General features: G+C 38.7%; 1 protein-coding gene across 2 annotated transcripts in view; it reads left to right on the top strand.

Annotated features, from left to right (window-relative positions):
• LOC121519620 (dipeptidyl aminopeptidase-like protein 6) overlaps positions 1 to 13525 on the top strand; it is a 117518-nt gene that overhangs the window by 63829 nt on the left and 40164 nt on the right. For both annotated transcript variants that reach the window (XM_041802399.1, XM_041802400.1), the window contains exon 2: positions 12162 to 12276. In XM_041802399.1, coding sequence (XP_041658333.1) covers positions 12162 to 12276 — 115 coding nt within the window. The remainder of the gene's footprint in view (positions 1 to 12161; positions 12277 to 13525) is intronic.

Below are 13525 nucleotides of genomic sequence, written 5' to 3'. Positions count from 1 at the left end.
GCTGCTTTTACTGTTATCCATTTAAACCAGCAGGGTGCTTACTTTTAAGACATGAGCACTGATCCAGAGTGAGGGCTTCAAAGGTGGCTGGAGAGGATGAATATAGCCACTGTAAAAAACCGAGATGGATAGACTAACCCCTAGAATATGCTGCCCTGATTACATTGCGTCTCGTTGTATTCATTCCCTAACAGATTGTTGTCACAGGGACCCATTTACTGATTTGTTGACTGAATGTAATTCTCAAAGAACAAAAGATCCTTCATATTACCTTAACTTAAAAGATGGATTTAATTCTTTCAGTGTAATCTTGAGGGAAACTTCCAACTAGAATTGGAGGAAAGAAATTTATAAAAGGCAAATCTGACTTCCAACACATTTATTCTTGACTCGGCTTCAGTCACGTGTAACTGCATACTCCACTCCTGATAATTTAAAGATATCATGCCAGTTTTTTCATTTATTCATTTATTTTTACCAGAGGCAGGCACTAATTCATATCCTTTGAGAAAACACTTCCTTTCCCTCAGTCTTTCCTTTTTTCCTGTTGAAAGCAGGCAGGAGTTAACGCGCCCCACTTTATACTCTACTGCTTATTCACACGCTCAGTTGGTCACCTTATTCATTCCTACAAGGACCAAAGAAGCCACAAAACCCCCCAGAAAATATCACTCCATGTTTTGTCCTTTCAGAAGAGTGACTCTCATTTTTCACGGCTCGCTCTCAGATTCTTACCTCTAATCTCTGAAGCATACGCTCAAATATTTGTTTATCCTACATGGAGTGAGATGGATTCTCTTCCCATCTGTTTGTGGATTTTTACCAACATTTTACTCCTTAAGGGGTCACTGAGGAGTTGTTTGTGTTATTTTCAATGATGGACATGTATAGTAGCGAATACATGAAGCTGCTTTTTGCCTTGGAAGAAAGGAAGAGAGGAAAATCTGTGATCGCCAAAATCACCAGCTCATATGTGTGCATATTTGTTTGTGTTATGGTTCAGTCTGTGCCAAAGACAGTCTCAAATACTTAATAGACACTAGACTAGACATTCGGGTTTCAAGCTCTTTAATTTGCTTGTTTTTGGGGGGAAAAATAAAAAATGTTCAAAGGAGAAATTCTTCCCTCTTCTTGCAATTGCTGCTAAATATTGGAGGACAGCTGCTGCCAAAATGAGCATCAGACTTTGAAAAACACTTAGTTCTGATGCCAAAAAGTTGAAAATAACAGAGAAGTGTTCTTTTGCATCATACTCTGTGATTGTTGTGTTTATGTCATCTATGGTGTGTTTGCTGAACCATTTGCATCTATTCTGAAGAGAAGATTTTTCAGCTAAAGATTTCTGTTTAGCATCCATGAGAATAGCCATAGCTATCCCTATCCTTGATCTATTAAGGAATAGTCATGGTGGCTTACAGACCCATCATCAGATTGAATTTTATTTTGACTAGGATATAGTTGCAAATATCATCAACACTAAAAACTGGTATTTACTGTGTGATTCTAGGCTGTCCTAGATAAAACATGACCAATCGTGACGATATCTTTGGTCGTGGCTCTGAAAAGGTGGTCCTGCATGTTGACAGACAGCTGTTGTAATGGTCTTGCTACCAAAGATAGCCTGGGATAAAATTCTGACAGTGTCAGAAATTGAAGATCTTATAATGTGACTGCTGCGAGGATCTACGTCGACTAACCAACCAATGGGAATGCAGCCAGAAATGAAACAATGATAAACGTGACAGCGGCGCCAACAATCAAACAAGTTAGCATTAGAATGGAGCCAATGCCAAAAAGAAGTTTGTGGGATTCCAACTAAGAGGAAAATCTTCATCTCAGATTTTTTTTTCTGAGCTTATGAATGCCACAGTTACAATGGCTTTGTTGTTGCTTTGTTTTATTATTTAACACGCACTGGCAGAGTGGAAAGATGATGCACAATGATGATGTTTATTTCCTGCATATTGGCGTACATCATATCATGCAACTCAGCGGCGTTCAGCTGGAGTTGTCATCATACAGTTGGCACACATTAACTTATAAGACCCAGCTGGGCCTAGTGTATTTAAATATGTTATAAAGGATTTTTTCACATTGATACAGTACATATTATAGGTATCCTGTTTGAAATAATATTGAGTAATGACTTTGAAAGAGTGAAGTCAAACTGCTTTTGGGTTTGTTGTTCTCAGCCCTTTGTCCACATTGTCATGTTGAATTATTACCATAAACAGTTAAGAGTAGCTTCAGAGCCAAATGTAGCTGTGTAAACAAACACTCACCAGCTAGAAAAGATCCTCTACTGTTAATGATCACATACCATTATATCTATTGTTACAGAAAGAAAAACAGCATGTTTTCTTGATAATGATTCCCTGAATCTGTGAACTAAAATTGTTTAAAAGAAAAGTGTATCTGGCTCGAAGAGCTTAAGTCTGATCCATGGTGGAGAAAATGCTTTTCTTCTGGTGTTGAATAATTGAATCACTGGTGAAATCAGATAATGGCATAAAAGGCAGCCGCTTAAATCATTTAATATTATTTTGACTTGTGAAAGAACAACACAAGGCACTCGCCGTTTTCCCACTTCCCATAGCCCGTGAATCAGTGGTGCCTTTAGAAAAGCTCTTGCAACTACTACCACTTAAACTACTACTACCATGACTTCTACTACAACTAATACTACTATTACTGCTAGGACTAGTCATTCAGAGGTAAAGAGGTTTGATGCATAATTATGTTTAAAGTTATGGATGGTATATCAAAGATGGGATAGGCAACATTGAGAAACTCCAAATTAGGCATCGATTTAACATTGGTATCGGTCAGTATTGTTGTGGCACAAGTTAATGTATAAAAGATGAGTCAGAGGACAGAGCAAGTTGAATGCAGCCTGAGTGATATTTATTTGAAACGTATATGCAATACTGAACAAACAGACCCGTTTGAGACTAAGATCTTCTCTGACCATTCTCTTTTAGACCCCTGACTCCATTTGTGCACATAATACAGTCATGGACAAAATTATTGACACCCTTTTAAAACTGGGTAAATCATTTTATTTCAAGCACGTGATGTTCATTTAAACTCACCTGTAGCAGTAACAGGTGGTGGCAATCTAGAAATCACACCTGAAGCCAGTTAGAATGTATAAAAGTTGACTCAACCTTTGTGTTGTGTGCCTGTGTGTGTCACAACAAGCATGGAGAAGAAAGAAGGGCTGAGAATTGTCTGAGGACTTAAGAAGCAAAATTGTGGAAAAATATAAACAATCTCAAGGTTACAAAACCATCTCCAGAGATCTTGAAACTCCTTTGTCCACAGTGCGAAGTTTATAACCCATGGAATAGTGGCTAATCTCCCTGGACGTGGATGGAAGAGAAAAACTGACCGAAGAATGCAACGCAGGATAGTTGGAATGGTGGATAAACATCCTCAGTCAACTTCCACACAAATTCAGGCTGTCCTGCAGACTCAGGGTGCAAAAGTGTCAGCTTGGACCATACGTCGTCATCTGAATGAGATGAAGCGCTATGGCAGGAGACTGAGGAGAACCCCACTGCTGACAAAGAGACATAAAAAAGCCAGACTGGAGTTTGCAAAATGTACCTGAGTAAGCCTCAATCCTTCTGGGAGAATATTTTGTGGACAGATGAGACTAAGGTCAAGCTGCAAGGGTCCATCTTTATTTTCTTCCCCTAATTTTAGGAAATACATGTACTAAATTTGATTTCTTCTTCTGTTTGGCTGTACAACAGACATCTCAAAGTTAAGTCTTACATAATACCCTTGTCTTGCATGTTACCTGAGCAACACCAAACTCTCTGTCTCCTCTCTTCTTCTACAGATATTCATTTTCCTCCCGTTCCTCCTCAATAATGAATACAAGGGGAATGGATTTCACAGTATAAGGTGTACATTTCCATTTCACTGTACTTTTTCTTTTGGATTTGTTTTTCAGGACACTTCAGAGACAGAGTATTATGCCTTCTTCATAATAATATTTATTTCATATACAATAAATGTAAATGTTACTGTTTCTTAGCTAAATATCATTTAATATTCTTGTCTGAGCTCAGATGAGTTTAAGCTCCATGCTTTCATAAGTGGACAACAACAGACTTTGCATACAGATGCAGGCTGATATCTCACTATCTATCCATGAACCAAAAGCCAGCTGGCATGAATTCTTAATCTCACTCATGAATGCCCATGATTTATTGATGCTGTTCCAGAGGAGAAGTTTACCCTCATGTCCACAGGCTACAGCTTCACTCTGGGGTTTCTCAGACGCTACTACCACGTTACAGCGCAGACATATATCATGTGTCGAGTGTCGGATGTCTTCAGAAGTTTGCTTTTGTTTCAGATATCTATATTGCCTCGTGTGTGTGGGTATTTGAGCCCATCTTGTTTCCTTTGTTAATTGTATGAGCCCCACATGACGCTTGGCTGTTAAATCAGTCCCAACTGTACTGTACAGCAATCGGCAGCTTCTTCACTGTGAATCTGACTCAAATGACTCTCTTAGTTCCCTTGGAAACCAGGTGCACAGAGATCAGGAAAGATCCATTTCACACTTCAACAGCGAGCGGAGACAAAGCTGGTTAGACAAAGGGAAAGTGGCAGGGAGGGAGGATTAGACGGAGAGAGAGTGGAGGGAAAGAAGGCTTGACCTTAAAAGATGCTTTGTTCTTATAGCCTCTTTGTCTCAAAATAGATTGAAAATAGTAACAAATGGCTCTGAGAAAAAAATGCTTCCTCTCATGGAATTTTGCTCTCTTTAGAATTGTTGGTATCTGAGTGCACAGGGATTGTTTGGATGTGGTGTCTGTGGGTGAAAATGGCTCTAGTTCTCATTTATTGATGCAGCTTTTATTGTTATCAGCTGTGAGGCATGCATGCCTGCTCTTCACACATACTCACAGGAGGGGAGAGCTTAATGCACACATCTTACTGTGTCTGAAAAACAATGCCAAAAGGTCAAGATTGGCTTCAGACGCACTTCTGCCTCATTAAGAGCTCTTCAGGAAAGTCAGCATCCAGGGAACGCTGAAGTTTACTACGGCACAGCTTGTTATATATTCTTAAACCTGATAAACATCAGGGAAATCAAACTGTGGTGAAAGTCAAATTCTCTATGTTTCTTTTGGGCTTTAATTTGCAGGAAACAATGCAGCAAGAGCATGATGATTTGTATATTTTATGAGAGAAAATTTTAGCCTGCATGGGTTTGGAGCTGTTTTGTTTTGTGTTTGAGTAGGTGGGAGAAATGCTCCACTTTTCACACAGGAATATTGCAGTCTGCAGGGATGAAGCAATCACAGCTAAGGCACTTTAATAACACTGGATTGTAAAAGACAACAGCTCTGTTATGAAATGCATGAGATACTTTTCAGCCAGATTTAACTATAAGGCTTCAGAACAGAGGGAAGGCTCTTCTGCTTTTAACAAGAAAGAGAATAAATGAGTTAACTGAAAAGTGATACTAGCCTCTTGATAATATGGTTGAAATTTTGACATACCAGATTCCTTTGCAAGCTCAATAGGTAATACTTAATCAGAGGATTAGGCATCAGAGCTGCTCTAAACAATAGCTATATTGGAAAAAATGATCGTCACTCCTTTTGAATGGATTTTAATTCCTTTCCCATTAATTTGGGGTGTTATTGAGCTACGTGTAATGCTTTTAAAGGTATAAAGGCCTGTTAGGAATAAACTTTATGGCAAAGACTGTAAAGTTTATGCTCTCACAAACACTATCACAGCTGTCAAGTATTATTGAGTACATTTGCCAAAATTTTGTGGATGTTTACACTCCTTAGGTTTTTTGTTTATATTATATGTATTTGACAGGTGTGTCCATTTGTGACTTCACAGTTTCAGATCACTAATATTCAAACTAGAACTACCTTCTGGTGGTTACATGCCTCCATAAAGCCTCTGAGTGCTGGACAATGAAAGTACAGAAGGCCCAATGACCTTAACCTTTGACCTCCAAAATCTGACCTGTTCATCCTTGAATCAGAATGCAAATCTGGGTGAAATTTGAAGAAATTCTCTCAAATCATTCTTGCGTTAATGCTTGCACTTTGACCTTGACCTTTGACCTCCAAAATCTTATTAGTTCATCCTTGAGTGAAAGTCAACATTTTTGGAACATTTGATGAAAATTCCTCAAAAAGAGAAATCACGTTCACAAGCAAGGGATACGCTCAATCCCATGACCTAGACTGACCTTTTAACCCTTTTCTCTATAGAGGCGCCCTTTAACACTTTAAAAACATCTACAGTCACCACAGTCAAAATGTAACTAACATTCATATGACTGCCAAAGAATCCATGAAGTAATAGGGTTAACAAGATAAATTGCTAAAGTAATCTCTTAAAACAATTATAATGTCAGCTCTTTCTGTACCAACATTTTGGTACAGCTGCTGAACTGACGAAAGCTCACGTATTTGCAGACGCCGATGCTGATGTGATTGCAGGGAACAGGACATATGAAACAATTTAGATTTTTACTCTGGGTTAGCTGATGATACTCACAGTCAGAGCAATCCTTGGTTGATTTTAAAGCATTTTAAAGGCACCCATGATAATGCCAGAAGACACTGCTGGGTGTCACGGCTACCTGGTTGAGAAAGGCTGACGTAGACCTTTGACCTTTGAATAAGGATGGGAATTGGTACGATTTTATTAATATGATGCCATTATTGATTCTTCTGATTAAATTCTTCACCATTCCCTTATCGATTCCTTCCTGTGAATTTTCTTTTTGTAAAAAGTAGACTAAATAGGTTTTCACTGTTAAACTCAAATTCATTGAGTCTCTTTCTCTCTGAACACAGAGTAACATGTATGCCATCAGAGTCAGTGATGAGCACGCTTTAATTACTGACTATAATAAACAGTTTTGATAACTAAAAATGTTAAACATCAAATGTTTGGGGGGAGAACATGCTAAAATAAACACTAATTCCCTTTGTGCTGAAAATGTCTCAGTTTAAACAAACTGCTCTCTGAAGCTTCAATCTCTGAACTTGAACTAGAAAACAATACTACTGCTCATTTTATTTAAAGAATCTTAAAATAAATATAAAACTACTCAAATAAACATGATACCTCTGGTCTTAGTTGTGTCTGCACAGAGGCATAAAAAAGTACGTATAAATGTTACACTGTTGATGGTGACACCAGCAGTATCACATTACATTGATGCTTGCACTTGAATGCATCACTATATATCCTGTATATTATGTTTATTGTGATTATTGATGTAAATGCAAACACTGAATATGCAACTAATTCACTTGCAATCCTGTTGTACTTGGACTTTAGTAGATTTTAGATTGAATTTAGATTGAATGACTTTTTCAGAGCTTTTCTGCACAGTTGAATGGATTCAGCAAGCATACAAACACACATATTGTATACCAACGCCCCCCTGCAGAAAAGTATTCATTAATTTAATTATCACCACTCTGCGGTCAGCTCTTTTAGCATCATACTTGAAGTTCTCATGTTTTAAAGCTGAAATTATATTCACAAACATTACTTGATAAACCAAAAGCAGTTTTAGGGTAGCTTGCTTGTTTTGTGATATTTCACCACTGGAAGTTTTCCAGAACTCAATCGCCCCTTCTCTCTAATCGGATTTTCTCCCTCCCTTCTGTCGTCAGAAAACACATCCTCAGACAAACATCTTATCTGCTCTAACTTCAAACAGACTGACTCAGCGTTGGACGAGATGAGTAATGTAATCTGCAGCCTTTTTGTCTGTACGACATGGAAGATTTTCTCAAAACTCTTTCGGAGATCGTACCATTTTTCTTTCTACCTTTTGACATAAATGCATCAATGAAACAGCAGAGAGAAATTTAAGCATTTATATTAACCCATGCAGCTTTATTCTACTGCATTACTTTAAAGCTTTATGTCAAATCTAAAGCTCATGCTGCTTTGTTTGAGTGTTTTTCTCTGCACTGGTTTTTGTAGAATGAGTGGGTGGTTAAAATAACCGAGACGGTTTTCCTGTTGACCACTGCTGAGCTCGTCACAGGATGCACGATGAACATCGATCAGATCATTCTCAAGTTGGTGTTATATATCAGGGAGTATTGACAGTGAAGGTTAAATGTTGTATCCGTGTCAGCAGGAGGCCGTTTTATCGAGGATTTCACAGCGAAAAAGGCAAACGTCCAACAGCATTTGATTGTCTTATTGATCTGAATTGTGGAAAAGCTCCCTGACCTCTGATTGAATAAGCAGGTGTCTGTTTACAGAAATGCAAAGCACTGAAAAGGAAGCTTCTTCTGGCCATCAGACCGTCTGCATCTTACATTTCCACTGCCTGAGTTAGCCTACAGGGCATATGGGTGATGTATTTAAGATAAGAGACAAAGGCTGTCTGGAATAATCTTAACTGGTGTCTTGCGTGCTTCAGTACAATGAGCATGAAATGTGGAAAAGAATGAACAGGACAAAATATTTACTCATGCCTTGGAGGCTAGCGTCAAAGTGTGAAGAAATAATCAGCTCAGAGACTGTTTGCCCGTTTTTGCTGCTGTGGATCCAGCAATCACATTTATACAGTACATCTGAACCTTTCTGTCACATGAAGACCTCATTTAAATCACAGAACCGCGCTTATGCTTATCCAGTTACAGAGCAGATAAAGAAAAATCAAACAAGGGACAGTGTGTTTATCTGCATGCCTGTCAAAGCATCTTGTTTTGTTTTTTACAGTTTATTCAAAGGTCTAAGGTGATTGTTGATATCAGACATCTTCTGCAGTAGGTCGTCCTATTAGATTATGATAACACAGGGACATTAATATCTTATGAATCCTGCGTACACAACCATGCACCTTATCACGAAACTCCTTACCTCTGCAGCAATAAATCACCTTATTGATGTGCCTGCTGTTTTTCTATGTGTACTCACTGCCTTCATTATTGATTTGCTACGCTGTGAGACGAACTGTGCAGAGACAGATGATGCATGGGCAGCGGAAACACACACACACTCACAAAGACACTTTATAATGCTACATTGCATTGAGCTCCTTTCTATTTCAATGTCTTAAAAGATATGAAATAGCCTTATCCCTGCTCTAGAGTTGAGTCATCTATTTCCCTCTCTTGTGCGCCCACATACACACACACACATCCCTCATTACCTTGTGGAAGGTTCACTGAGCTGCTGCACACTGTACAACCTCTCACTGTGGGCAGACAGACACCAGGTCTAATTGGTAACAAGGATATCAGCAGCTGGACTGATACGGGTGGCTGGAGTGGCTCACTCCCCTCCACACCTCTTGCCAGAGAGATAAATGTGCATATATGTGTGTCTGTGTGTGCACACACCATTAAAAAGACTACAATTAAGCTTCTAAAAACCCTGATTTATGAAATTAACTCTTCAACCCTGGAAGTCGAGACTGATTACTTCATAAAATTCATTCTTTGGCTTTTGTAACACCCACACACTCAGGGACATTTGAATAACTTTGAATGGCATAAAGGCATTAGACAAAGGCATAAAGAAGTGTGAAGTGTAGAAGGAGACTAAAAATAAAGGATGTAGCCACACAGAGTTCACTCACTGGTTTTTGTATTAGGTTTAGAGCCTTGAATTCAGCAGTTTGCACATCATTACGTTGGTCATCTGCACCTGCAAGTGACTAAAGGTTGATTAATTGACTGTATTAGTGTTGTTTTCCATGTCTATTTCATGTGTGCTATTTATCTTTGCCCATTACTATATGAATATTATTTTTTCCCTTTCATTTTTATCATTTTATTATTAATATTCATGTTTGACATGAACAATCCTATGTAAATATTTTTTGACTGAAACTATGACTAAAAAAGTTTGTCAGCAACCTTTTTCCATGAGAAAGAGGAGACTAAGACCAGCTAAAAATACATCTTTTATGACTTAAATTTACAAAAGGTAAGTTAAGTTTAGGTCAAGGAGACTTAACCAAGAATAAAACGTTCCTTTAGTCTTCGTAGAGCATTTAAAAATCTCTAGCCTAATATTTCTCCACTTCGGCTAAATCTGTCAAAACACAATGCAACTGTGGCTCTTCCTCTCAGCTGTAGAAAGCAGGGATCCCAGGTTGGCAGACAGCATGTAACACTCTAATATGACTTGGCACCAGATTCCAGCAAAGAGAATAAATGTTTTGACTAAAAATCCTGACTAAAATATGATGCTTTATGGACTAAAACTCTACTAAAATGTGTTTGAGTTTTTGTTAAGTAAAAGGCAACTCGGGTAGAATTTACTTAAATGGGATGAAAACAAAATAACATTTTAATCTCAAGACTTAGTCTCGACTAAAATTGAAAATAGGCATCAGAATAAACAATGTTTTCATCTGTTATATCGTCCTTTCTCTTGAGGCTTATGGATACAGATCAAACATTGCAATACTGTTGCCAATCCCAGGAACAGTGTGGAGTAAAGTAGCCTAAAGTTCAGTCAGAGAATGACACCATAGAAGAAGAACTCATAGAAGAGAAGAAGACTCAGTCCTGGTCATCCCGCCATGACAAGCTATAAAGGCAGGGATGTTGTTTCAAGAGCTTAGCAAACTTTTCCCCTCTCTCCCATCCCACAGCACCAGCTTCATCACTCTTATTTATTTGTGCCATTTGGTTTGTTTACATTTGTGACTGCTGCACATGCAGAGCACTGTGTGCTCTCATTGGTGAATGCTAGTGATGTCATGGGACAAACTGTTGAAGGTAGGACAAGAATTGAACATGCAAGACTTTCTGACGGGAGGTCATGTGGTGTCAAAGATGTGTTCTTGATTGTTGTTCATTATGACACTCTAAATGACCGATTCAAATCCCCACGACTGTCATGTCTGGCTAAAAAACTAACCTTGGCTTAAGACATGAAAACAGTCTTGTTGGTTTTGTCTGTAGCTTGTTATTCAGGGGATGAGATTGTTGTTGTTGTTTTTTTTGTTGTTTTTTTTTTTAAAGAAGGGGATTTTTCTTGGAGGACTGAACAAGGCTCATACAATGAGTGCAGACACAGTACTAGCTAATTAGCTGTAGCTAATTGTGGTTGAAAGAGTTTAACTTGCTGATAAAGCAACAGCACTGACCTCTTGTAAAATACAAGAGCACAGGAAGCCACATGATATTGTGATGGAAAAACTCCCAATAGCCACATCAGCCAGGTGGAGAGGTGAGGTTAAGAAACTGAATTAGCTGAGGTTTTATCGATAGCTGATGTCATCCATCTGTTACTAACCGCACCTCAAGTTTTACATACCTTCAAGTGTTCATGAAATTGTAATATGTTAGATTAATGCTTTATTTTGCACTTATTTGAGGTGTGTGTACACAGGGCCTAATGGAAATTTAGAGCCAGCCTCAAGTGGCCACCAGAGGAACTGCAGCGTTGGCACTCCATGTGTTGTAGTCTGTGAAAAATTCTTCTCCTGTTGTTTTGAAATGGGCAGAGTGTGTTAAAGACTGGATAATTTGGTGTTTGTGCAGAGCCAATGATCTAAATCACACATTAAACTCCTAAAAATGAGGCTCTAGGTTTGTATTAGAGGATCTGGCAGCCTTTAAAGGCCACCTGATTACTGCCTCCTGTACTTCTACTATCAACTTTTTGTGTGTCCTGTGTATTTTTTTTTTTCAGTCTATGCGTTTCGAATAGTGCTGATTAGCCATCTACCATCTGCTGGGCTGTGTGAGGAAAGTGGCTCATTATTGTGCCTGTGGTGTCTGTTTTGGAGGCGAAGCTCTTCTCTGGCTATCAGGCGGAGCTGCAGGGAATCTTAGCGGGCGAGCCGCAGGAGCAGCTGGAGGATGCCGTGTTACTGCACACAAGTGGCTGAGTTTTGGACATCTGTCTGGCAGAGAATGAGCTGTTCTCTGGCCAATCTCTGGCTCCAACTGTGACAGTACAACATACATCTGTTCAATGCATGATAAGCTCATCTTTAAAATGCTGCATTCAATTTTAAAAGAAAACACATCACCTGAGGGCTACCATTCTTCTATGATGCAGTGTAGATCGAGCCTGTGGAGAAAAATCATTTTATCTGTTGTGTAAATGCCTAAAGGGAGGAATTTACTGTGTGTTTGTGCATTATTTTGATGTTTCCTATTGTGTTTCAGGACCTTGTGGGCAGTGCTCCACCGCAGAGGAACTGGAAAGGAATAGCCATCGCCCTGCTGGTCATCCTCATTATCTGTTCCCTGATCGTCACCTCCGTCATCCTGCTGACCCCCAGTATGTATGAATCTGCACAAAGACTGCATCATGCTGTATCTTTTTTTCCTGTACTATGATTTTGATTAACCTTAACTACCACCATAGAATAATCCCAGTTTTCCTCCTCCTTTACTGTTGTTGGCATGGGTGGATGAACAGTGTTGATGCTTGACATAAATTTGTTGAAAATGAAAATAACCCAGGGTTCATCGAAGGCCATGCCTGGGGAAATGATTCCAGGATAGACCTGGTTGTTACAGGATACAGTTTTACAAAGCTCACTGGTTAGATTAAGGAGAAAAACATCCAAAATGCTTAGAAATTTCTTACATTTTTGCAAAGATTATATTTTCTTTTGGCATTGACCAATTTTCATTAAAAATCACAGGAATATGTTTGCAGACAATCTAAATAATAACTAAATCAGACATAAAATTTAATATGAAAGTAAATGTATTACACTTACTCACTTGCTTACCTTTTTTCTTCCTCTTCACATATTTTTGACTGGCTTTGACATTAAACCAGACACGGGGAAATATTTGACACCTCAGATGAGTTTCAGAGACTACATCCCTCTCCCAAGGCTGTCCAGTTTTCTTATCTTGATTCTTTTAATAGCTGAAATGGTAAAGTGCTAAAAACACAGTGTGCTCGGTGATCATTAAATGCATAATGCCAGATGTTTCAGATGTTGACAGGCTAATCAGGATTTTCTTGGTGGTGTAAGCACACACCATTTCACACATCTGTTTGTCTAACTAAATTTGTATTAGAAATGTTGTTTTGACTTTTAATTAGAAACAGTATACAATTTAATGCACATGTGATGAAACATGGAGGCAGCATACCTCTTACAAGGCTTATTTTTAGTTTCCATCTAGATATGGATCTGTGACAAACTACATGAAGTGCAAGACAGTCAGAAACACAACATGACTACACTGTTTCACTCTGCTTATTAAAGGTATTCACCCCCTTGGATGTTTTACCCTTTTATTTTATTTATATTTTTTTGACGAAACAAAATAAAAAAAAAAAAAAACAATTGTCTTTAAAGTGTAAGTTAACCCCCAGCTCAGAGCTAACTCCGCCCATTTCAGACTTTTGAAAAATGCACAAAAAATGGGCAGTTTGGTACTAAGAGGAGGGAGGGTAAAAGGACAGGGTTTTCCAGATGAAGCAGGAGTGACAGTGAAGCCCCCTTGCCAGAAAGGGACACAGACAGAGTCCTGCAGCACTGCTGCCTCAGAGCAGTCTTTTGAGG

The sequence above is a fragment of the Cheilinus undulatus genome, linkage group 13 (assembly GCF_018320785.1).
Source record: "Cheilinus undulatus linkage group 13, ASM1832078v1, whole genome shotgun sequence".
In the NCBI taxonomy this organism is placed as follows: Eukaryota; Metazoa; Chordata; class Actinopteri; order Labriformes; family Labridae; genus Cheilinus; species Cheilinus undulatus.
Note: the sequence above shows the minus strand (reverse complement) of the source record. Positions and strands in the feature narration are given on the sequence as shown.